This window comes from Meles meles, chromosome 10 (genome assembly GCF_922984935.1).
Source record: "Meles meles chromosome 10, mMelMel3.1 paternal haplotype, whole genome shotgun sequence".
Classification (NCBI taxonomy): Eukaryota; Metazoa; Chordata; class Mammalia; order Carnivora; family Mustelidae; genus Meles; species Meles meles.
The window spans coordinates 86879381-86906638 of record NC_060075.1 but is presented as its reverse complement, the minus strand read 5'-3'; the positions used below and the strand labels follow the sequence as shown (position 1 = coordinate 86906638).

Here is a 27258-nt window from a genome sequence, read left to right as displayed (position 1 = left end):
CATTTTTTCCAAATTAGACCACAAAGGATGTACAGTGTCTGTAAATAATCAGTGCTATTTGGAATATATGCTGTCTGGGTGGAGAAGAAAACTTCCTCTTTCTCTCCTTTATGAGGCTTATTTCTTTGGTTCTTAACCCATCTTCCTGACCACCACCACTCTAAGATCTTCATTTACAAAGCAGAAGAAGTGTTTAGAACAAAAGGGATTTTAAAAAGAAAACCTAATCCCATACAAAAGGCCTATGAGGCTTCCCTAGTCCTCAAATTTAACGAGCGTAGGCTTTGTCAATTCAGTAAATTCTAAATTCTGCAGAATACACAGAATAGAGACATAGCTGTAGTACTGAAAATATCAAAACACAAGAGTAAATATATTAAAACTTTCTTCTTTTTACATTTGCTCCTTTCCTATTTCCCCCTCCTTTTTATATCTTCACTTCTGTAGTGTAAGTGGTGATAAGGAGGGAGAAGCAGTAAATAGATTTTACTTTTCTCTTTTCTAAGGCAGGCACCAGAAGGGGATCTTGCCTTGACTTGGAGAATCTAGGCCATGTTTAAGTTGCTTTTCTTCACTGTTCCACAAATAGCTAACATCTGCTGCTTATTATGTGCCCATCTTCTATAATTTTTCCCTCTCATTCCCACCCAAACATAGAAGATTGAAATATAGTGGAATGAAGTGGAGCCCTGTGAGACAGAGGTGGTGGGGTAAAGACAACAGACAAACAAAAAAGACTAGAGGGGGGAAAAGAGCAAAATTGAATCACGGTAGGAGCTGTACCGTGATCTTTTGTTTAATGACCGTAGTAAATCCATATGTAAATCCAATTTTATAGGATTTTTTTTTCCCTGGAATTGATACTGAAAGAACGAAGTTATAGGATAAGATTGGAATCAGAGCATCAGGGCATGAAAAATAAATGCCTTCTCCATCATTTTGACAGTGTCCTTAGTTGCGTCTCTAGTCGCTTCAGATTATATTATCATATTGCCCTTTAGCAAAGTTAAACAAACTTTTAGGACATACAAGTTCCAAACAGCTTAACTTTACAAACAGTGTGAGTTTTTAGCCAGCATATCCGATTTCCCAATGTTTAAAACAGTTTTGTTGTGGAAACATTCACTTTCTTAACAACTTAATTCCTTCTAATTCCTTGAGTTTTCATGTTTTCAAAACCAGCACTACAGCAAATAGCAAAATAACATTGTCAGGTGAAAGGTGAATATACTAAACATGTATTCCAGTCATTAATACAAAATATTCAGAATAGGGCTTAGAGTTTACTAAAGGAACTTTAATGTTAAACAGGTGTTGCAAGCTCTTCACAGTGCCACAAAACCTCAGGAAATGATGTTTCATGTGATCAAGACCAATCTGTTCATTTTACAGATGAGTGAACAGATCTAGGAAAAGCTAAATGATCTGCCCAACTCTGACCAAGGCTGCTCAGGTCTTCCAATTTCCAGACTAGCTTTTCTAGCTAATTCTGGATTGACTTGTATAGTACTCTTAATTTGTTGCTAGACTATAGAAAAATGCCACCAAAATATAATTTACCCATACTAAAACTTTCCTAATATAACACTTCTGAGATTTTAGAAAGCAATACAGTTCCTTTAGGTCTTTCAAGATAATTGGGAGTTCCCAAATGCATTGTATTCACATGCCTTGTTGTACAAGAAAATGATGCAGACAATATCTCCAATATCTACTAATCTGTATCCATAATTTTTTCCCATTTGTCTTTCTATGATTGTTTGTGTTGCCTGGCTTAGAGTTTAAATTTTTAAAAGAATTATTTTTTTTTAAAGATTTTATTTATTTATTTGAGAGAGAGAGAGCATGAGAGTAGAGAGGTCAGCAGGAGAAGCAGACTCCAGGATCCCAGAACTCCAGGATCATGACCTGAGCCAAAGGCAGTCGCCTAACCAACTGAGCCACCCAGGTGCCCTAAAAGAATTATTTTTTAAAAGACATCTTATGGGCCACCTGGGTGAAATTTTGGATTGTAATACTTATTTAAAGGGTGATTATGAGGGTTAAGTGAGGTATAATATACACAAAACATAACACATAATAAGCTCTCAATAGATGAATAAATAAATGTTAAGCATTACTTTCAATAAGAGATAAAAGAAGAGTGACTAATTTGTACTCTGTGTGTTCATTCATTTGGTAAATATTTATTGAATAAATTCATTTCAGGAATGGCTCATTTATTAGTAAATATTTACTGAAAGACTGCTATTTGCTAAGCAGTCACACGTACTGTTTCTTTCACTTAAGTCTTTGTGAGCTCCACATGGGGCAGACCTTGGACTTTAGGTATGGGAGTCCATACATTAAAGAAACTTCCAGTCTTGCAACTTACTGCAAGTTACAATTTATGCTGCTACTTTTTAAAAAAGATTTTATTTATTTATTTATTGAGAGAAAGCATGCAAGCAGGGGGAAGGGCAGAGGGAGAGAGAGAATCTCAAGCAGACTTCCTGCTGAGCGTGGAACCCAACTTGGGGATGGATCCCATGACCCTGAGATCATGATCTGAGCTGAAACCAAGAGTCAGATGCCCAACTGACTGAGCCACCCAGGTGCCCCGAATTTTGCTATTTCTAAATAAATTATTTTCGTCCCTTTAACTCCCCTCTTGGAATGCCTAGTGTGCTGGTATCTGACTTGCCTGGAAATAATTCTCTCATTTGCCTACATTACCAGATGCTCACTTTCTATTTCGCCCAAACCTCTACTAAAAGGTTAACTACTGGAGTAAGTTGTTAAGAATTTATCTGCACTCCACTTACAAATTCAGGGCTTTGTTTTGTTTGGTTTGGTTTGGTTTTGTCAAATCTCATAAGGCGCAGAACCAAAGGGATAGTTAACTACAAGGATAATGTTTGCAGTTTTGTTTTTTTTTTAAGTCCTTTGTGTTAACAGAATGTTTCCTGTTTTTCAGTCCCAACAAAATTTAGCTGACAATTTTTCATAGTGTCTTCATAATCTTTTTAGCTTATTTTTTTGTTCCATGGTGTTTTATTGAAATGAAAATTCATTTCAGCCTCCAAATGATAAAATATTTAAGTTTAAATAATTTTTAAATATGTCAATTAGTCAAAAAACTATCAGATTCGTGTTTATTTGATAAATTTATCAGGAGACAAAATGGAAAAACAAAAAATCTCAAATTTTAAACTGTTCTTTTTAAAAAAATTCTATTTATTTGGGAGAGAGAGGGAGCATGCGCATGAGCAGGAGGGGGAGCAGAGACAGAAGCAGACTTCCTGTTAAGCAGGGAGCCTGATGTGGGGGCTTGATCTGGAGACTCTGAAATCATGACGTAGTCGAAGGGAGAGGCTTAACCAACTGAGACACCCAGGTGCCCCTAACTGTCAAATTCTTAAACTCAGATGATGCAGTCATACACCCTTGTGCTCTGGGAGGTACACAGATAGGCAAAAGAGACATATACAATCCCAAGGAATATGATACTCCAAAAAGTTTGTGCAAGAGTTTTATAAATGGACTCATTCTCTTAATTATTTTCTACCTCTAGGAATATATGTCATATACATGTAACATAAAATATGTACAGAGTCCTAATCTCAAATGCCTATAATATCCATAAAAGCAACATAAATAAGTGAAACAGCCAAGGTGTTAGGACATGAGCCATACATGGAATGGGTGAGGCAGACTGTGCTCCTTTTTGAAGGGTCAGCCTCTTTAAGTATCTCTGAAAGTCAGCCTCTGCTAAATGCCAATTGATTGTTGTAATGTTGGAGTATGAATCCAGTGTCATCAAATCTAGTAATTTTTAAAGAGAAGCTGAAAATTCCATTTTTATGTAAAATCTACCAATTTTTAAATGTTGCCAGGTAATTTTCTAATTTTGTTTTTAAATAGTGCATAGTAAAACCATCTGCAGAATGTATTTATACTATTGGCTACTAGTTTGCAGTTGTGAACTATGCTCTTATGACATGGACTAAGGTCTATCTCACACGTGTTTAAAGATTAGGTAGTGTCTTATCCTCTTTTACTGAAACAGAAATCTGTAGTAATGAAAAAAGAAAGAAAGAGGAAGAAAGGAAGGAAGGAAGGGAGGACAAAAGGAGAAATTTATAGAAATGGTTGCATATCCTTAAACTGTTACAAACTATCAGGAATAACTGAAAATGTGGTATTTCTATGAAATGTGGCTATCTGTGTTTGCCAGAAGCACATTAAAATATTTTGTAATAGTGGACTTAGTGAACTAGAAACAGCTGTGTTTGGTGAAATATTTGCTACAATCTTTATTTTTTTTAACTTTTTTTTTTTCATTTCTTTTTACTTTGTTTGGTATCAAGTGAAGAAAGTTAAAATTATACTTGTGGAATTACATGGTTTTCTTTCCTTTTTCCAAAACTAAGACAAGCTAACAAAATACGTCTCCAAATATCATAGAAACCAGATTTCTTGGGAAACTGTTAATTTCTGAATATTCCACCCTTTTCTGAGGAAATTCCAAGATAATTTGTTTGATAATTGCCATGGGTAATAGCTATCCATCTGTTACCATTCAATTGCAGTATTTCAAGAAATTTATAAGGTGACTTAAAGGTTCATATTAGTACATACACTAAGAAGATGCTTAGGATCTACCCTTATGTTTAAATGTAACACTTTATGATACTCATTTGGTTATAAAAAATTCTATTATCTTGCCCTTTAAAGAGTTCATCTTAGGATTCAAATATTCTAATATTGGGTTTTCTGCTTTAATTATGGATTTGAATCTCTCTGGTACTTAAGTTAAGCCCATCAACCTACTGAAGGTATTAGTATTAGCTATGGGCTGAGTAATGCATCCCTAGAGATAGATCACATTGAGTTGCAGACTTCCCCTGGATGGCAAGGGGCCAGGAGAAAATGTCTGAACAAATTTTCTATTCAAAAGCACCTAATATCTCATTCCCAACTATAGAGACAATGAATATTCCACATGTAGTCAATCAATCCATAAATTTCCAATAATCAATATCAAGTTTATATCCTCTTACCTACAAGCATACATGTGCACACATGCACACACACACAAACACCCTTCAGGCTGCTGGTGTCCCTCCTGGACTGACCTCTTTATTTTCTCTTGGTGATGTCCTTGGTGATCACTAGGCCCAATTCACACGTGTATGTGAGAGGGAAAGCTGTATGTTGAAATTTCCTTTTGTGAGATATTCAATCCATCATGTCACACCCCCACCGTGCTAGAGACTTTTCGGTTCTTCAGACACGTGCTGAGCACCTGCCATGTGCCATGTACTATGCAAGGTTCTTGGGGCACTAAAATGATCCCTGCCTCCAGAGAGCTTTTTGTCTGGTAGACAGACATGTAAGCAAGACTTCAACCCTGAAAAGATGTATACTTTGAGGAATGTACGAGATATAGTGGCCTCATTCATTAAATACTTGTTTGTACTTTAGTATCAGCCTGTTCTAGATGGTCAGGATACATCAAATGAACAAGAGGGTCAAAGATATTCTGCCCTAATTTAAATATTGATAGAACACTTAAAAATTCAGGGTGATGAGGGCTGTCCTCTACTTTCATGGTTAATGATTTTAGTAAACAACATTGAATGGCTTCTGCACACTAGCCATAAACAATCTAAAAATGCAATTGTGAAAACAATTCCATTTATAATGGAATCAAAAAAAATAAAATACTTGGAATAAATTTAACAAAAATGAAATGGCTTGTCCAAATACGCTGCCAGGATTTAAAGCCCCCTTACCAGTGAACTAACAAGAGTAGAACTTACAAGAGACTTATTTTAGACCAAAAGACACCTGAAGATTGAAAGTGGGAGGGGGGGTGGAGAGACATTTATAACACAAATGGATGTCAAAAGAAAGCTGAAGTATTAATACTTATTTCAGACAAACTAGATTTTTTTTTGTTCTCGTATTGTCTTTATCCTGCTTTGATATTGATATCAGGGTAATACTGGCCTCACAGAATGATTTTGAATGGGTTCCCTCTGTTCCCCTGTTTGTAACATTTTGATTAAGATTGTCATTATTTTTTTTTTTATATATGTTTGGTAGAATTCACCAGTGAAACCTTGTGGTCTTGGGCTTTTCTATGCTGAGAGATTTTGATTCCTAACTCAACTTTCATCCTTATTATTGGTCTAAGATGATGTTCTATTTCTTGGATTCAAGCAAGATTCATGATTCAATCTTGATAACTTGTGTGTTCTTAGAAATTACCTTTTTTTTTCTAAGTTATCTGATTTGTTGGTATAGAATTGTTTATAGTCATCTGTTATCACACTGTGTGTTTCTATGGTATCTGTTGTTCTGTTTTCTCTTCATCTCTCCCTTTGGTTTTTGAGTCTTCTTTTTTTCCTACTTAATATAGTTAAAATATTGCCAATTTTGTTTGTTATTTTGGAAAAACTGGTCATCACTTTCAATGTTTTGTTACTGTTTATTCTGGTCTCTATTTATTTCTGATTTTTCTTTGTTATTTCCTTCCTCTGCTAAATTTCAGCTAAGTTTCTCCTTTTTCTGGTTCCTTATGGTATGATGTTGTTTATTTCAACTCTTTTTAATACAAATATTTATAGAATAAATTTTACTCTAACATGTTTTTGCTGCATTCCATATTTTTAGAATATTGTGTTTTCTTTCTCTTTTGTTTTTTTTAAAAGATTTTATTTATTTATTTGACAGAGAGAGATCACAAGTAGGCCGAGAGGCAGGCAGAGAGAGAGGGTGGAAAGCAGGCTCGCTGCCGAGCAGAGAGCCTGATGTGGGGCTCGATCCCAGGACCCTGAGATCATGACCTGAGCCGAAGGCAGAGGCTTAACCCTCTGAGCCACCCAGGCACCCCTCTCTTTTGTTTTGAGACAAACAAAACAGACCTATTTTGATTTGCTGTTCAATTTATTTGACCCATTGCTTGTGAAGTAGTATGTTGTTTAATATTCACATATTAAATATTTCATATGACTTTCCAGCTTTGTTTCATTGCTAATCTTTAGTTTTTTACCATTGTGGTTGGAAATATGTTTGGTATGATTTCAATCTTCTTAAATTTTATGTCTCTTTTTATGTGATTTAACCAAGGGATTTTCTATGTGTACTTGAGGAAAATGTGTAATTCTATTTTTCTTGGATGAATGTTTTATATGTATAGCTTTTAGAACCATATATTCTGAAGTAATGATCAAGTAAAAAATGTTCTTGAAAAAAAAAAAAAAGCAAAAAGCAAGAGTGGAGCTCAAACATCCCCATATTCTGCTCCCAAGTTTCCATTTTATGGTATCAATGGGGAAATTCAAGCTGCAACTTTGGGTTTTTGTTCTTTTTTAAAGAACACTTCTGCAATCAGCAGTGAAAGACTTTATTGTCCCTCACAATCTGCCTGCCAGAAGGGGAAGTGGAGGGCGCTGCTGTAAATACTGGCAAGAGCCCTGTGGGTAGAAGCATCTTCAAAACAGGAAGGTGGACTCCGGAAGTCCTAAGTTTCTTTATTGTGGGGAGAAGTTATATCCCTTTCCTATCACCTCCTGGCCCAGAGCTGAGGGTCCCTGGCTGGCAGCCAGCTGGGAGGGGCAGTGCTGTGGACACACCAGAGGAGACCTGATGGTGGGTGCCCACACCTGCTCAGCAGCAGAGATCAGCCGGGTCCAGGGAGCCAGCCCCCAGAGGACAGGGTCAGAGCAGGGGCTTTGGTCTGTGAACTATGAAGTGAGATGAACAATGGTCAGCTGTGAACATGACCTTCATACATTTACAATCCTTACGTGAGAATTGTCCTGGCCTTTAAGGACCCTGACTTTTTAGAGTTCTCACTGCCTAAACCCACTCAAGATCATTAAAGGTATACTCAAGGTGGAACTCTGCATGTGAAAGACTGAAAGCTGATTGGTCGGAGTCCACTGGCAACATAATGCTTTCCGGGGGCCATGCCACCCCTGCCCCTGATCCCTACTCTTCTGGCTCCTATTTTGTGATGTTAGTCATTCACTAGTTTTAACCTGGCTCTGTTTCCTGACTCTGATTCTGTTCCGATCCTTATGTGACTCCCCCTTGTGTCTTTGGCTCTATTTGTTGGGTCGGTGGCTCCAGGAGTACAGGAGGAACAATAGAAATGACTCCCGGACCACCATCTTCCAGCCCCCTCCCCACCCCCCTTTCCTTAACCCTTGACTCTCCTGCCAAAAGGATGTATGCCCAGGTCATGTCTCCATAGGTAATCTGATACTTATGCAGGAAACAGAAGTATCAGGATCCCCACCTGATACCTTCCGTTCACCAAATACCCTACCATATATGGATGTGAGCCCATGCCCTGCCTTGGCCCCATAAAAGAACCCCACCCCCGCAACTTCCTCCCAGGGCACTTCCCCGACTCCAACTCCGCTTTCCGCTTTCCAGAGTCTCGGAACCTCGCGCCCGAGGGTGCCCACCTTCTCCCGGCGCAATTTTCCTGTCTCCCCTTCTCCTGAGCCCTGAAACTTCACCGGAGAGTGCCTTTAATAAATCTTGCCTTGTGCCTACCTCGCCTGGTGTCATGTTTATCTCACCTATAAAATCTTACACTGTTAAGTTCTTTGCTCTTTGTCATTGGTCCATCCTCTGAAGCTCTTGAAGTGGCATGTGGGTTTCAATCTGGCTCATTTCCTGCCTCCCAGGCTTACTGCCGCTCCAACCTGCTACTATTTCTCCTCGTGATCTTTGTTTGGAAGGAAAGGGACAAAATTTTAAATGAGGGACAAATGATTGATAAAGTTCCAAGCAATTGCAACTTCAGTGGGACAAATCTGAGTGTTTTAAAGGAATGCTACCCTCTAGCATGTACATGCTGAGGCATGCTTTTTATTTATTTGGCTGCGCATCTTATCTTAAAATTAGTATAACTTAACTTTGAAGTCTTACAGAGATAAGCAATCACATTACTCATCCACAATGTCCACTGCACTTGATACCTTAACTCTTGGAGGTCCTGTTTGCCCCTTGGAGCCTCTCCCTTGATTTCCTGGGGTGGGCCACCAGAGGAGGGATAAGACAGCTGTGGAGGAACAGTCCCAGCCCTCTCTGCTCAACCTATGCACCTTGCTGACCACACAGAAGGGAGAAGACAAGCTGTGGGTGAGGGAGCTGGTTTTGTACATCACATTCTCTGCTCTTTTGAGTCTATCTTCAGGCCAAGTTATCTTGCCCTAATTCCTCTTTTATACCCACCTTCTCTGACAAGTAAGTGAATTAACAAGAGTTTTTCCAACTGTATCATTTGTTTTAAGATAAGCTTAGATCAGGAACAGGTTAGCAAACATTATCGAGCCCTTACGAGATACCAAGCCATGTGCTGAGGCTCAAAGATGAGTAAGGCAGCTGCAGCAACTTCTTCCTAGGAACACTGCCAAAGGCAAGGGAAGCAAGGGCAAAAATGAACTACTGGGATTTCATCAGGATCAAAAGCTTTTGCACAGCAAAGGAAAGAGTTAACAAAACCAAAAGACAACTGACAGAATCAGAGAGGATATTTGCAAACGCCATATCAGGTAAAGGGCTAGTATCCAAAATCTATAAAGAGCTTAGCAAACTCAACACCCAAAGAACAAATAATCCAATCAAGAAATGGGCAGAGGACATGAACAGACATTTCTGCAAAGAAGACATCCAGATGGCCAACAGACACATGAAAAAATGCTCCACATCGTTTGGCATCAGGGAAATACAAATCAAAACCACAATGAGATACCACCTCATACCAATCAGAATGGCTAAAATTAACCAGTCAGGAAATGACAGATGCTGGCGAGGATGTGGAAAAAGGGGAACACTCCTACACTGTTGGTGGGAATGCAAGCTGGTGCAACCACTCTGGAAAACAGCATGGAGGGTCCTCAAAAAGTTGAAAATGGAGCTACCCTATGACCCAGCACTACTGGGTATTTACCCTAAAGATACAAATGTAGTGATCCAAAGGGGCACATGCACCCAAATGTTTATAGCAGCAATGTCCACAATAGCCAAACTATGGAAAGAACCTAGATGTCCATCAACAGATGAATGGATAAAGAAGATGTGGTATATATATATATATACACAATGGAATACTATGTAGCCATCAAAAGAAATGAAATCCTGCCACTTGGGTGGATGGAACTAGAGGGTATTATGCTTAGTAAAGTAAGTCAATCAGAGAAAGACAACTATCATATGATCTCCCTGATATGAGGAAGTGGAGATGCAACGTGGGGTGTTTAGGGGGTAGGAAAAGAATAAATGAAACAAGATGGGATGGGGGGGAGACAAAACATAAGAGACTCTTAATCTCACAAAACAAACTGAGGGTTGCTGGGGGGAGGGGGTCGGGAGAGGATGGTGGGGTTATGGACATTGGGGAGGGTATGTGCTATGGTGAGTGCTGTGAAGTGTGTAAACCTGGCGATTCACAGACCTGTACCCCTGGGGCTAATAATACATTACATGTTTATAAATAAATAAATAAATTTTTAAAAAGGGGAAAAAAAGATGAGTAAGGTAGTGTTTCCATCACCAAAGAATACACAACCTAGAGGGAGAAACATATTTAAACATATTTTGATAATAGTGTACAATGTGTACCATAATAGATGCACCTAAAAATAGAGAAAAAGTAGTGATTCTGCCTGGAGGTATCAGGTGATGACTACTGAGATGTTTTAAAGGACGAATAAGAGTTCTCCAAGCAGACAAGAGAGAAAAGAAATTGAAGATCGGGGAAGGCATGGTAGGGTTGGGAACTGTCTCATTCTCTACGGCTCTCCTAAGCAATTACCACAAATTTGGTGGCTTAAACAGCAAAAATTTATGATCTTATAATACTGTAGGTTGGAAGTCCAACAGGGTTCTCAATGAGTGAAAATCAAAGTGTAGACAGGACTGCATTCTTTTCTGGAGGCTCTACCAGAGTATCTGGTTCTTTTCCTCTTCCAGCTTCTAGAGGCTACACACATTCCTTGTCCCATGACCCCTTCCTCCAGTAGGCCAAGTCCTTCTCACACTTGCAATCTTTTCTCCTTCTTCTGTTTCATCTCTCTAACTTGGCCAGGAAAGGTCCTCTGCTTTAAGTACTCCTATGACTGGGTCAGTCAGGTAATCCACAATGATCTCTGCATCTCAGGGTCCACACTCTTAATCACATCAGCAAAGTCCCTTCTGCCATGTAAAGTAAAATATCACTAGGTATGCCACAGGGGATTAAGATGTGACATCTTTGTGGTCAAAGGGAAGAGCATCATTCTGCCCAGCGCAGGCCATGACACAGAACTGAAATGGTTATAGGAGGTTTAGAAAGGGAGGAGACCTGTTTGGAGAGGGTGGTAGCTGCCAGATAATGAAAGCCCATGTTAAGGGACCTAGAGTTATTCCTGAAGATGATGGGAGCCTTTAAAGGGCTTACTTAAACAAGGTGAAAATTGTGTTTTGCTGGCAGCATAGAGGGACATATTCAAAGGAGACAAGACTTGAAGTTGGGGTAAGTGGTTAGTTATCTCTTGCACATGCTCCATAAAGAATTACATATTTTGTTTATTAAAAGATAAAATGCCACATGAGAAGTTTCTGTCTAAAAAAATGATCACAATACCTGAACACTGATACTATATTAAGTAAACAATTTCATGTATTCCAGGTGTTGGACAAAAATGTTTATTACTCTCTAACCCTAACTCCCATAGTCTTAGAAGTTCCTTGACCAAAAATATTTCTAGCTGTTCCAACAGCCTGCAGACCCCTCTGTTGGGGGTATCTTAGACTCTGGGAATGAATAAGAGGCCCTGGGGAAAGTAAATAATATAAAAAGGGAAAAGATAAGGACCAAATCCTGGATGGCACCAGTTTTTAAAGGGAGGACCAGAGAAGAAAACAGAAAAGTAAGAGAGACAATTATGAGACTATGTATTACAGGACCTGGAAAAGGAGAGAGTACCAGGAATGATGAACTATAATAGGTCAATAGTAATAAATGTTACAAAATTATCAAGTAACCTAAGGAGAGAGAAATGTCATTTGAATATAATAATTAAGAAGTCACTGGGACTCCACTTCCAACTAAGATGAAGTAACAGGACCCAGATACATCCTCCTACCTTAAACGACTAAAATCAAATTAGATGAAACAGTAGTTTTCAGACTTTGGACAATAGACTGCACAGGACAGTAATCTCTGGGGGTATATGGTGAATGGAGATCTATAATTGTGCCATCGTACAACTCAGAGTTTCCAAGGGATAGCATAGGGAGGGGAACCCAAATAGACGCAGGTGGTCTTGCTGATTTGTGGTGACATGTCTGGGGATTCAGGGAGGCCAAGTTGGCTAAAATAGATAGGTGAGGAGAGGGAAGAGTGTCAGAGGGCAGAAGCTCCAGAGATCTGCAGAGGAATCCTGATCCGTGCATGCTTGTTAGGATACTGCTGAGGCTGGAGACAGGACTCCCAGAGAGGAAGGGGTGGAACCACACCTGAAACTCACACAGAGCTAACAGTTCACGTTGCCACCAATCAGAATACAAAGACCTCCTAATGTGTGGGCGCTGAGTACAAAGGTATTGACTCAGTAGTGCTGCCAAATTAGCCCTAGACAAAAGATCATTCTGGACTTCCTTAACAAAAATCACAAGCAAAGCCTTGGAAGGATCAAACTGTTTCCAAGTAACTTAACTATGACTCACAATGTCCCAAAATATTTAAAGGAATATTTAAAAAAATCTATCTCCCAATAGTATAAAATTGACAATGTCTGGCATGCAAAGAAGCAGGAAAATATGACCTATAATGAGGAGAAGAATCAAACAATGAAGTGGAACAGAAATAGAATTAATAAGACAAGGACATCAGAACAGATACAGAGATTTTGAATGTTGGAAAAAAGGTGGAAGGAAGCATAAACATAATGAGAAAAGAGAAAGCTGTAAAAAGGTTCAAATCAAACTTCCAAAGATGAAAATCCAGGATCCGAGATAAAAAAAATTCACTGGATGGGATTAACAGTAGATTAAACACTATAAAGAAAAGGAGATTAGTGGATTTTTAAGATGTAACGATAGAGTGGGTAATGGGGAGGGCACGTTTTGCATGGAGCACTGGGTGTTGTGCAAAAAGAATGAATACTGTTACGCTGAAAAAATAAATAAAATGGAAAAAAAAAAGATGTAACGATAGATACTATTCAAAATGAAACAAAGAAAAAGGAGTGTAAAATAAAAATTAAGAGAAAAGCAGTGATCTGTGGACATCAAGTGGCCAAACATATGAATAATTAGTTGCAGAAGGAGAGGAGAGGGGGACAGAAAAAATATTTGAAAAACCAACATCTGAAATTTTTCTAAATGTGATGAAAACTATGAACTCACAGACTCAACATTGTGGACAGATCTCAGGCCGAAGCAAACCATATCCAGATAAATCATACACAAATTACTGGAAGACAGGGGTTAAGAGAAAAATCTCAAAATCAGTCAGAGAAATGAGAAAGTCATCTGTGAATTAATCAGTTTGGTCAAGTGCTAACAGGCCAATGACTATGAACTGGTGAGGGACCGGAAGGTAAGAGAGTGGAGATACAGAGCCGAGATGACTTCTTTGAGAAAAGCTGAACTGAGAGTGAAGGAGACAGAGATAGGAGCATAGCACCCAAGGTGGATTTTGTTTATTTGCTTGTTTTTTTAAATGAGAAAGACTTGAGCAAATTTGTAGATTAAGGATAAGGTCAATGGTGATAATAATAAAATACCTGCCGTTGATTAAGCTCTTATTTGTGTACTTGACACTATACCAAAACCTTACATATAATTATTCATTTAGTTTTCACTACAGACTTATGAAGTTGGGTTGACTTTTGTCTTTTACAGCTGATGAAACTGAGGCACAGATTGATTAAATATGACTCCAAGTTACAAAGTGAATTAGTAGTAGAGCTGGATGAAATAAAGAAAAAAGAGACAAACGAAAAAACAGACTCAAATATAGAAAACTGGTGGTTACCAGAAGGGAGGTGGGTGGAGAGATGGGGGAAATAGGTGAAGGGGATTAAGAGTACACTTATCATGATGAGCAGTGAGTAATGTATAGGATTGCTGAGTCACTATACTGTACACCTGAGACTAATGTAACATTGTACACTAATTACACTGGAATTTGAAAAAAAAAAGTAGTAGAGGTGGAATGCAAATCGAAGTCCACTTGTGATGTACTTGACTACAATATTAGGCTGAGCCAATTAAGACGGAGAAATAGAGATTATAAAGGAAAGAAAGGTATAGCCGTTGCTTTAATATCTAGGACAAGCTAGGAGAGAATATATTTGAAAACACAGGTGGATAGGTTTGCCCTAACCAAGAGGAAAGGAAGACTTCATTTTTGAGATTTCGGAAAAGAAGTTAAGAGTAGGCGTGACTGCAGATAAATAGGTCCGTTGATGTAGAGGATGAGTTCAGGTGATTGAATTTTGTTTGGTGAATGAGTTAGGAATATGGGAAAGCTAAAGCTTAGTGTAACAACCAAGGGGAAAAGTCAAACAACAGTGAGTGACAAAGCATTGCTGAGAGCTCAGTTGCATTTGGAAACTGTTTCAACTGGCCATGTTGTTTATTTCTAGCAGAGAAAGGGAGAGTGTGTGTAGGAGACAAGGATGGCAAGGGTTTATGCTTTCAAGTTTATGCTTTCAAGTTTTGGCCCCCAAAGGCAGCCATTAATCAGGATAAGACCAAACTAGTAGGTAGTCTCAAAGAGGCAACAAGAATCAAATAGGTTAATAACCACGGTCATTGTGGTTCCCTGCACACACCCACACAAACACCTAATTGTTTCCTCATGCTGACCCCCTTCCACATTAAGTTCACTTGGTGAAAGTTCTTACTTCCCTTGGAATGTCCTAGAATTTCCATGTTTGAAATTTTTTCCATATCATTACACATTGCCCATGAATCATGAACCTTTGTTAAACTTTCAGCTCTAGAGTAAATATTTCCTTCCAGTCTAAGTTACCACCAAGGCAATTCAGTGAAATCATATTTATGAATTTCATGACATTATTTCTAACCTTTCCTTATGTATACTCTTTGACAATTTCAGTTGGGTCTTATGCTCTATGCCTTAGATCCCGCATTTTTAAAACATGACAAGCTTGGTTTCTGTGCCCATTTGTATCATGCAGTGTGAAAACAACCATTTTTTCCGTGTTCATGTTGTTAAGTGAAGCATTTCATCCTCTAGAATTGAGTCTGAAGTTCCCAACCAGAGGTAGACTCGCTTATGGAGACATTTTACAGTTTCACAGAAGAGTCACTGTTAGATCTGTATTACATCCAGATTATGAATTTTATTTTTAAGAAGGCTAGAATCCATTCTTCACAGTTTGATCTTTTTCTTTTCTTTTTAAAAAAGATTTTATCTATTTATTTGACTGAGAGAGCACACAAGCAGGGGGAGCAGCAGGCAGAGGGAGAGGGAGAAGCAGGCTTCCCGCTGAGCAGGGAGCCCGATGCGGGGCTCAGTCCCGGGACCCTGGGATCATGACGTGAGCCAAAGGCAGACGCTTAACTTACTGAACCACCCAGGGACCCCCTGATCTTTTAAAGACAGACTTGTTTTTAGAAGAGTAGACCAAATAAAAGATAGCTTATCAATCTTCTTTCTAAACATCAATGACTTAATTTTTTTCAATTTATGTAGAAACTGTAAAGGTATATCAGATGTTTTGCCCCATCAGCATTCTTCATAGGTTTGTAGGCATTAAAGGCAGTTTGGCTACAGGGGTGACAGAAACAATAAATAGGAAAGGAAGTCTCTCTTGCCTTCCTGCTTTTTCTGTAGTCATAAAACCTGCCAACATGTACCCGTGGCCCACCTGCCATTGGGTTGCAAATAACCGGTATTTTAGAAAAGATTCAACTTAGTACAACTGAGTTTTCATTAAGTCTGAGCCAGAATCTGGTTGTATCTGCCAGTAGGATCTGAAAGCGGCCCTCTCCAGTTTGAAATTCTGCTCTGAATCCCTACTGTTTACAGCAATAATTTTCAAGCATATTTTAATAGCCTTTTATTATTAAAAGCAATACATGGTTTGGAGAAAATTAGAAAATACAGATAAGCAAACATAAAAATATAAAAATCATACATTCTTTTGACCCAAAGAACATAACTTTATCATCTTAGTTCTTAGCCTTTTAGATCAATACCTTATCAATATTCACTATTAGATGAATTGCCATCATATTCTCCTTTAATTCTTTAAATGTGGTTTCCTTTCATTATTTGGACATATATATAATAGCTGCTTTGAAGTCCTCAATAATTCCAACATCTGCACCCCTCCCAAAAGAGTTTTTGCCCTTTTCCCCCCTATTTCTTTGAAGGACTCATAATTGCTTTGTTGATAACTGGTCATTTTAGATAATATATTGTTAACAATTCTGGTTTCTGATTCTCCCAAGGCTTCTTGTTGTTGCTGTTGGGTTTGTGTTACCGTTGTTCATTTATTTGTTTAGTGACTTGGCTAGAGTAATTCTGTGAAATGTGTCTCCCCCACAGTGTGCAGCCTCTGATGTCTCTGTGTAGATATTTTCTTCTTGTTTTTATTTTGAACTTTGCCCCACCCACCTGAAGAGGTCTTTATTTAGCAATATTTATTTAGCAATAAATAGGAAGGTGGGCCAGATGAGCTCTTCACTGACTGCTAAGGCTGCCCAGAATAGCTCTTCCACACATGGGGCTGGGATAATGCGTGCAGTTCCTGGTTCAAATGCCACAGTTGGCCTCTGTTCTTACTGAGTTTTGGATTTTGTTAAATAGATACATCTCAATATTTTACCTGTCTTTAGGTCCATTAAATGGTTGTGTTAGTTACTTTTGATGAGTTGAGTCAATGTTTCTTTGAGGGAGAGGATTCATCAAGCTCTTCAAATGACCATTCTGGAAGTTCCACCCCCTGGAAGTGGTCTATAATTTATAATCTTACTCATCTGCTTTCATTTACAATATAGAGAAAGTAATGGCATACTACCAAATATGGTTATTTACTCACAATAAAACTACTGAGTGGAGAGTGAGTGTTCTGTACTTTCTTTCGTGTCTCTCTTCTCAAACAGTGAGCTACCTGAGGGGAGGACCTAGGTCACATTTGCTTCTGCTTCCATCATGCAGGGCAGTGGGTGAGAGGTAATGTCATTTCAGCTTGAAAACAAAATTATAAATACAATATATGTTTTTAAACATAAGAGTCCATAATTACCTTATCCAGTGGTATACCTAGAGTAGTTTACTTGTTGCCTAATTATGAGGCTGGTACCCACATGGTCTTCATATTACATGCACACACATACAAACACATATTCTCACCCTTACATTTTCATAATTTTTTCCCAGTAATTTTTCTCCTTTAAGAGGGCCCATATGCAAAGCTTTTTTTTTTTTTTTTTTTTTAACATATTAGGCCTTAAAGGCACAGTGCTGATGTCTTACACCGATTTTAGGAACTAGTGAAAATGTTTGCAATCTGAAGTAAATTACATATTAACTCAAAAATGCAGAAAGAAAACTGAAGAAACAAAATTAATGTGTTTTATGAAATATCTATAAATGTACCATGAGGTCAACCTACCAATAGCAGCTCAGCGCTTAAGAAATTACATGTGAATTATATGTAAGGTGGCATATTAATACATTTCAAAATATTTGATATAGGGAGAAGTAGAACCTCCTCAAAGGGCTTAAAAATCTTTTTTACCCAGTGGGGAGGCTCCTCAGAAAGTTAAAAATAGAACTAACCCAAGATCCAGCAACTGCACTACTAGGTATTTACCCAAAGAATACAAAATGGCTAATTCAAAGGGATACATGCATCCTGATGCTTATAGCAGCACTATCAACAACAGCCCAATTATGGAAGGAGCCCAAATGTCTACCAACTTGTGAATGGATAAAGATGCAGTGGGTATATACAATGGAATATTCCCCAACCATAAAAAAGAATGAAATCTTGCCATTTGTCATGACATGAATGGAACTAGAGAGCATTATGCTAAGCGAAAAAAGCTGGTCAGAAACAGACAGATACGATATACTTTCACTGGCATGTGGAATTTAAGAAAAACAAATGATCTTGGAGGGTGGGGTGGGAAGAGAGAGGACAGCTAAGAAATAGAGTTTTCAGTACAGAGAACAACTGGTGGTCACCAGAGGGGAGATGGGTGGGGGGATGGGTGAAATAGGTGACAGGGGTTAAGGAGGGCAGGGGGCACTTGCTGTGATGAGCGCTGGGTGTTGTATGTGTTGAATCTCTAAATTGCACACCTGAAATTAATATTACACTGTATGTTAACTGACCAGAATGCAAATAACTAAAAAAGAAAAATCTTGTTTACCGTACGTCTCCCGTATATAGAAAATCAGGGTTGTGAGGATGGGACCCCATATCTGGTAAGTCCCTTGCAGAAGACCTCAAATACGTTCACGAAAGAGAGAAGGTTCCACAGTGCATATTACAATGTTTTTTCTACCCTGATTTGGGTAGAGAGACATGAAAGCCCACTGTGAAGACGCCAACCTTCCTTCTCATCAGTTTGCTTGCAGGGCACGTGCTTGCCAAGTAGCTGCACTGTCCTGGGTCTCTACTGGCTGAGGACACCATGAAGAACAGGTGACTCAGGCACTTTCCTCACAGTGCTTATACAGGTGGTTGGGGAGTCACTTATATACATTTATTACTACAGATTGTAATATGTTATACGTTATGAAGTACACCACTCTTTTGGGGTCAGTGGTGTGTGGGGGTATCTATCTTAATTTAGAAGTCAGAAAAGGCCTGATGTGGATTGATATTGAAACTGAGGTTTGGGGGCACCTGCGTGGCTCAGTCAGTTAAGCATCTGCCTTTGGCTCAGGTTACGATCCCAGGGCCCTGGCTTCAAGCCGCATGGGGCTCTCTGCTCAGCGAGGAGCCTGCTTCTCCCTCCCTCTGCCTGCCATTCTACCTACTTGTGTGTATGCTCCCTCTATCAGATAAATAAATAAGATCTTAAAAGGAAAAGAAAAAGAAACTGAGTTATGAAGAAAGAATTGGAGTCAGAGAAAAGTGAGGAATGGCCAACACGGAGGCCCAGGGCAAGGACAGAGATTCATGCATTTACAGAAATAAAAGGAAACCAGTGTGGCTGGAGCACTAAGAGCTTGAGGAGTGGGTTTTGAAAGGAGACTGGGAGGTAGCAGGGTCATACAGGACCTCAGGGGTCATCTCCAGGGTCTTGAATTCTGTTTCACTTGAGTCTTGAAAATTCAGCATAGCAAAACCTTGTTTGATTTTTCAAAAAATCTCCCTGGAATGTAGACAGATGGGGGCCTGAGTGGATGCAGGGATGGGGAGGGGGACAGTGGGAAGTTTTGCAGTAGTCTAGCTGAGATGGGATGGGACTTGGACGAGTGGGGCCAGGGAAAGAAGATGAAAACAGAGAGACTCAAGAAATGTTTTGGAGGTAAGAACAACAAATGTGGCATTGATAAACACAAGTCTTTTCTTTAGTTCCATTTTTTGATACTATGTCAGTAGCAGTTCACTTAAAGTCAAACCTAACACAAATGCTCATTGCATTATAGTAAAATGTTGGCATTTCATGTTGTACTCCGATGTCTATTACTATTTATCCTGTTACTCAGAGAGCAAATCAAACATTCTTTTACCAGAAATGAAAAAGGAAAAAATAGTATCACTTTATGTACCAGATAAACTTACATGCTTCTTTGGTTGTAGAGGCAGAGAGACTGTGGGACAGGGGAAAAATCATGGATTTTTGGAGCTGGACCATCTGGGTTTACATTCTGATACTGCCTTTAACCAGCTCTGTAACTTTGAAACAAATCACTTAACTTTCTTAACTTTAGTTTAAAATGGACATAATCCCTACTTCACAAAACCTTTCTGACAAAGAAATACTTGATGTACAACAGTTGCCCGTTAACCGTTGCTTGGTAATTATTAGTTCTTTTAACTTACAGACAGCCATTCTAGTCATCTATACTATTCAGGCTGCTTGCTAAATCTAGAAGTAAGTTTTTTAGAATTGGAAGAATTTAGCTCAATTCCTTCCTCAATTTACAGATGAAGAAATCATAGTCTAGAGAGGTAAGAGTCTTGATCAGGAACATAGAGATTACAAGAGGCAGAATAGAACCATTTTCTCCAAACACCCAGCATCTTTGCAATGCACCATATTGCTTAGTTTGTTTCCTCTCTAATGTTGGATGGGAAGATTTTATAAGATATCCCTATATCCATTTTGTCTCTGCTTTAAGCACAAGAAGGGTGATGGCTAACAGTGATCTTGTATTCTCTTTGTTAGTTACACAGTATGGGAAAACTTCCTGCAACCAGAATGGCAGAGTTAAAAGCCAAGTACACCTTACTGCATGACACTGTGGTAAGGTAGGTTATTCATTCATGTGGAGACATCTTTTACCATATTTGCTGTGTGTGTGTGTGTGTGTGTGTGTGTGTGTGTGTGTGTGTGTGTGAGAGAGATGGGATCTTATTTTTTATTCACCCAAAAGCAGGCCTCAAGGCTAAGGTTTGAGTTCAACTGGTTTGAGAAGTGATACCGGAAATTTTCAGGGGAGGATGGGGAAGTGAGATGGGGAAGGGAGGAATTTAGCCAGGAGTGTGCTTCCCTGTAGGTTTGTCCTGGGGCCGACTATCTCACTGAGGACTCTCTGAGGGTGTGGAACACACCTCTGAACTCTCCCACCAAAAGGTGAAGAAACTGGGCTATTTGCCCATTATTTTTCCATCCCTTGTTGATTAACGATTGTTCCTAGGGAGGTGAGCTCCTGGCACTTCTAGCAATGCCCCGAGAAGCCAAGCAAGTTCCTGTGTCCAGAGAAAACTCTCAGGCAGAGGAACACAGGTGCTGTCAGTGTGTATGGTAACTGTCCACCAAAGTTACAAATGACCCCCAGAGTGGGCTAGGTGGGGAGTGGGATTTGGTGTGACACGGACATGATCTGCTACAGGACACTCTTGTAGGATTCTCTCTTCCCATCTCTCTCTACCACTCAGAGGTATAGGTTTGAGCACAACCCCAGCTTACATCTGCTGAGATGCTGGTCTTCTCACCCCTTCCACCTACCCTAGTCTACTCCCCTTAGCCTCATCACAGTCAGCAGCAGGTGAGAATAGGCTTCCCCAGGATAATTCCACAAAGTTTTCTAAGCACCTGCCATGAACCACTGGGAATCAGGGAGAAGGAGAATGAAGAAAGAAGGGAAATGAGTTCTGCTGCTACTTCTTACTATTCCCAGCCTCCTTCTTCATTTTCCCCACAACCTCCTGCCTCATAACCTTGTGTGATGTCTTCACTCAGCCTGAGGGAAGAATGAAGCACCAGGAGGAGAGCAGGGCTGCATTCCTACAAGCACTTCTTTCTCACTCCACCACCTACTTACTCAGCTCCACCCGCGTTCCTGACAACAATCCAGCTCTGGCTCCTCTTCCTCCTCCTCCTCGATGCCAGCCTCCAGCTAACTCCTCACCCCCATCCCTCATGGAGACTCCATTTCCCACAACTGGCCCTTACTGCCAGTGTGTACACATTGTTCTCAAGACTCAGGAACTTGGAAGATTTAGATGGGAAGGCTGGGGTAAGCTTTTTCAAAATAAATGGGGGAGAGGGACCCATGCAGTTCTCAGGGCATGCTTTGTGGGGTGCTGATTTTGGCTTTCTCCTTCCCTGGCCCACAGTTCAGTTCCCTAGGCCCCAATGACGGACAACAGTGTAGGACCAAGGCTACGGCGTTGTTTCTTCCTACTTCAAGGTTGTGTTGCAAAACCCTTACTTCCCTTCTGCTACCCACATCTTACCTCCTCTTGACCCCTTTAGTTCCCTCTCATCATTACGAACACCCACCACCCTCTCCCATTCCTGCGTGTTGGGTGAGAACGGCATGAGGACACACTCTCCACTCTTGCTGCTGAGGTTTTAGCATGGCAGGGACAGCCTGCAAATGCTGAACTGAAACCCACTGAGTTTTGCATTGGAATCACGTTATGGAAGTTAAGTTCTTTTCTGCTGACACTGTGTTTCAAATCCACGTGGGTAAATTAGCATTTGTGTTCTGGTTAGAACCCTAGCCACCTTGTCCACTTTTTTTCTGGGGGAGATCAGACACTGTGGCACAAGTCAATGCTTCATGACTCCACAAGTAAAGACTCGGATTAAAGTGACCAGGCAACTTTAGAATGACATGCAAGGAAATGGAATGGTAAGAAATAACTCCAGCTTTCGTTAATAGAAATTATCCATGTTATCACGGTCGCCACTATGGCTATTTGGGACCTAACATAGTGCCTGAAATACACTATGTCCCAGGAAATGTTTCGCTGGATGTTATGGAATAAATGACATGTTAAAGCCAGAGGAAATGGGTGGAGCAGGTAACTTCAGTCGAGACAGCCTTGATCAAGTCATTGGGCATCTCTGCACGTGAGGAGACCCCTAAAGGTTTCTCTTGGTGAGGAAGCTTGGTAGGGCAAGTGCCAAAGAGCAGTGCTGGCTTTAACACAAGAAATGGCGCCAGTCCTGCTTCCATAGAGGAGAGGTAGCTAGCACGAGGCAGCTGGGTTTCTAAGAAAGATGAACCAAGTCTGCTGATGAGGCTACAGCTGCCTCCAGCTCGCAGCAGAGGTGGGGGAGTTTTAGAAGATTCCACCAAGTCTAGTTACTGTGTCCATTCAGATCTGCTTCTTGCCAGATACTGAACCTTTTTTCCTAGACAGAGATAAGACCTCCCAGATAAGGAATCGCCCTCAACTGTGATATTCAAGTCCAGCTCTAGCCAGACACTGAAGATAGGATCAGAACTCTGTAAGGTAGTTGAGGTCCACAATTTTATAGGAGAATTTATCTTCCTGGTTTCCTAGTAAAGTGTCATTAGAAAACTTTGCTCTTTCTTAGTTCACTAAGGAGGAAAATATTTTCCTACAGTTGGGTCAGGAGAACTCAGGAATTAGAGAAAGCCAGCATTCCCAACTGCCAGTCTGGGAAGTCATGATTATTCCTCAGTCAAGTACAAATACCACATTCCCATTCCCATCCAACTCAGTGCTCTGTCTCTCCCACCATCTTGATCTAGACACTAGTGGTATTACTTGTCACCTGGTGCTTTAGGTGCCTATTCCATCCATTCCCCTTGTGAGACCGTGAGCTCCACTCACCTCCAGTACCCAGCACAATACTTGGCACAAAAATGTCACTGAATTGAACTGAACCTGGGAATGAAAGGAACCGGGAGTAGCGTGGACATGTTCCTTCCTCTCCCTGCTAGACCCCGAGGCGAGCTACTACGGGTGTTAAAAGTACCTCCTTCTCATCATTTGAATCTCTGTTTCATGGAACCCAGCACGCAAGAGTCAGAGATCCAACTTCTAGAGGATGCCAAACGTTTCACCGAGCAAATACAGCAGCAGCAGCTTCACCTGCAGCAAGCCGATGATTTTCCCGAGGCATTCACCACCGAGGTCTCTAAAATGCGAGAACAACTTCTCAAGTATCAAAACGAATATAATGCGGCGAAAGAAAGAGAGTTCCACAATCAGTACAGATTAAATAGGTAAGTGCACACTTCTCTCATCAAACACACTGAAGACAGAGTGGAGCCAAGCTCTTTCCACATAAACGAAGTCAGAAAAACGAGACTCAATTCGGAAGGAATTTTAGGCACAGTGAGTGGGAGATGGCAACATTCAGATGATTAAAGCCTAGCTCTCTCCTTGGTTTCCTAGAACGGGCCATTCCTGAACAAGAAGGTTACCCAGCTTCTAGAAAAAAGCCCAGGTGACAGGGAAACGCCCTCAGGAGGAGATCCCTGCTTTGTTTTCCCTGTGTCAGGAAAGCCATAAACTGTAGCCAAAGAACACACGGTGGAGAACAAGGACTGGGCAAACGCTCTCACCCTGTCTCGCCCTGATGGTGGCTCCATGTCCTTTCAGCAGTGCCAGACCACGTGGCTGCATGGTGGGCGCCTACAAGCATCTGCAGGCAAATCCCAGTGAGCCGAGGGTCACATGTGGCTCCCTCTGTTTTTCTAACATAGCAGCATGGGCCACATACTCAACCTTATCTCCTAAACTATTCCTCAGGATCAAGAAAGAAAGTAATAATAGCCTTCTGGAAGACACAATTACTCATCCAGATTTAGAGGATGTCATTCAGTGAACTGAAGTAGATATGTATTGCTAGAAGGCAAATGTTCCTTCCAAAATCTCCAACTTTCCTCTTGCAGAGAAGTGAGTCAGTGGAAGACTTTGTTCAGCAAACAACACTCTCTAGATTGAGTTTCAGAATGACTACAATCCAAGTTTTGTGCTCTGGTGTGCTGGGTGCTGGGTCCTGAAGAGAAAGCCAAATTTTCACTCCTGGAATTTGTTACCTTTTAAGGTGGCAGAACTTTCTCTGAGTGTTTTTAAGATTGGGTAGAAATCTCCAACAGAGCGAATATAATTCACTCCTGTTGAGAGCTGAGCAAATGACCTGAGTGACTTTCTGAGGACTCCGTAAGTCCTTAGTTTTGAATCCTCTCGTTGGGGTCTGTCTTTTCAACGGTGGGATGAAGAAGGCTAGCTGACTCAGGAGAACTATATTCGGGGCAAAAAAAAAAAAAAAAATCTGAGTTCTTTTTTGTCTTTCAATCTAAACTTGTTTCAGGCTCACAGTGAGATCTATAAAAAGAAACCCTAGCTATTTGTGTGCTCTGTAAGCACTCTTTCAGTTGAGAAAATAATGAAATTAAAACAATTGGTGGTTGTTCATTAGTATTGAAAATATGAATGCTTGACATTTCCACGAAAGGGTAAGAGGAACATAAGTCAGTTGATATTTAAATTGTTTAAGATTTCCAAGTGTTCCTGCCAAGGAAAAAACCCCAGCAACACCAGAACCCTTGACTTTTAGGTATAGACAGGCAAATTGTTCACTGAGTTACTTGGGATGGGGAGGGGACCATCCACAGTGACCTACAGTGAACGAGAACATTTAGGACGCACATTTGCAGAAATGTTTGGTGTGTATTGTTTTTGGATTTGTAACACATAATACTCTAGCTTGAGCAGACTCCCTTACAGTCTCAAATATTAGCAGCTCAAGAATGAACAAACTTAGTTTCATAGAAACAATGGTAATTCCAAAAGGAATATCACCAGGAAAGAATTATAGGCTGTATTTCATTGGCTTTAATATATTTTATATTACATGATACAGAAACAAATTCACTCAATACTCCCTCCCCAGGAAAAAAGTAGATATTTCCATCTCCACCTAAAAATAAAGAAACTAAGCCAGTGAGAGAAACCCATTCATCCAAATATACAGATGATACTTTTCAGATCAGCACAACAAACTCATTTTATTCAGGGCCTAAATAATAAAAGCCCTAATTAGCACCCTTCCACCCCCAGTATCTTAGGAACCTCTGAATCATTGGCAACTATGAAAAATAATATATTTTTCAAATGCTCTAGAGAAAAAAATTTTACTCTATACTTTGGTTGATTTTCTCATGTTTTCACACAATATAACTCTTTAATAAATACTAATGGTGATATAATTATAGGGTCAGTTAATAATTAAATCTGTCACCAGAGTTTTAGTTTTGAGATTAATACTCATTGACCTCTTGAATATGCAGTTTAGGAAAGACTATATAACCTTCTTAAGTAAGTTAAATATTATAAATAAATAATGGAGTAATTAAATAAATGCTATTGAGAACTTATTTTTGAAACAAAGCAGAAGTTACTATCTTTCTAGCCACAGTCTCTGAAAAGATTTTCCAATACTCTATTCAGCCTTTTCCTTGCCTTTGCTTCGTCACCTTTGCTTCTCAGCTTTCTAGTAATTCCTCAGATCTGGACAGCAAATAAATTGTGGCTCTCATGCTAAATCTGAGGCATTCTGTAAAGTCTCAGCCATGGTCAGTGATCGCTGTCTGTCATGGGTACGGACATGGAGACTGGGGACACCTGTGCTGCCCGTGCACACAACTGTCCCGTGATGTTGATCATGGTGACTCTTTATGCTTCCTAGCTGGTTCCCACCATCCCCGTGCTGTCATCCAGGTCTGGGTGGCTGTTTTCCATTCTTAGTCTAGTAGTAACAGCAAAGTTGGAACCAAGAAACAAACATCCAGCAAGAAAGGAACAGGGAGTATTTTGGCAATGCATCTGCAATTCCAGAATGTTAGCTATGACGGAGGGGCATCTAGGTCATCAGGATTAGTAGGAAGGAAAAACTCACAGCTGGAACAGATTTCACTCTCTAAACACTTTTTTTTTTTTCTTAATCTTTCCTGCTTTCCCCGTGGAAACCAAGAACAGAATTAGCTTAGGACAGGTTTTGCAGGGTGTTGTCTTCATAACCGAAAGAGGATCCCCTGACAAACTTGTTTAAAAGGTAGCTCCAACCCTAAAACTAGTGACTCCAATTTCTGTCCAAGCCTCCCCACCCCAGACAAACTCCCTCTGTGATTCTGAGACATGTCGAAGTTTAACAGCTGTTGGCCCCAGAAGTGGTTCTCAGTCATGGCTGCGTGTTAGAGTCACCTGAATCTTCTGTCAGTGACCACCAGCCCATGCTTCAGCACCTCCTGACGGGAGTGCACAGCCGCCCATCGCAGCCCTTTCTGGCTTTGGACTGGCTGACTCTTAGAAGTTTATTGCCTGTACTGGTTCAAAAATTTACCTCTTGCGATTTCTACCCATTCAGGCTGGAAGATGCCTCCTGCCCATGACAACATCCAGGGCTTCCTGTATTGTCTCTTCACTCATAAAACCAAAACCCTTTGATGACATGGTTTTGATCAGGACTCTCTTGCTGCAGAAAAGAAAGGAGTGTGGATGAGCTTTGACCCTGCAGCAACCCTGAGTCTACAGGAAAGCTGGAAGCGTCAGGCAGATTTAAATTTTAATGTCAATTTAAAAGGTTAAGATTTAATATATATCAATAGGCACAAAAGTGGTTTTCCTTTATTTCAGTAAGACCATGCAAAAAGGAGAATCTAAAAGGAGAGAAAAAAAAAGAGAAAGAATGCATGAGGATATTTACTCCATTTTTTTAAGTGAAAAACTGAAAGCAATCTAAATTCTAAAAAATAATGGATATTTAAATAATAAGGTATGCCAGAGGCTGGCAGCTTGATATTGAGTTAGAGCTAGGTTTCTAGGCTTGAATGTCAGT

At 40.0% G+C, this 27258-nt stretch overlaps 1 protein-coding gene across 1 annotated transcript in view; it reads left to right on the top strand.

Moving 5' to 3' along the window:
- CCDC146 (coiled-coil domain containing 146) overlaps nucleotides 1–27258 on the top strand; it is a 93369-nt gene that overhangs the window by 33824 nt on the left and 32287 nt on the right. Inside the window, exons 2-3 of the mRNA XM_046021058.1 lie at nucleotides 20377–20459; nucleotides 23429–23638. Of these exons, the coding sequence (XP_045877014.1) occupies nucleotides 20377–20459; nucleotides 23429–23638 (293 nt within the window). The remainder of the gene's footprint in view (nucleotides 1–20376; nucleotides 20460–23428; nucleotides 23639–27258) is intronic.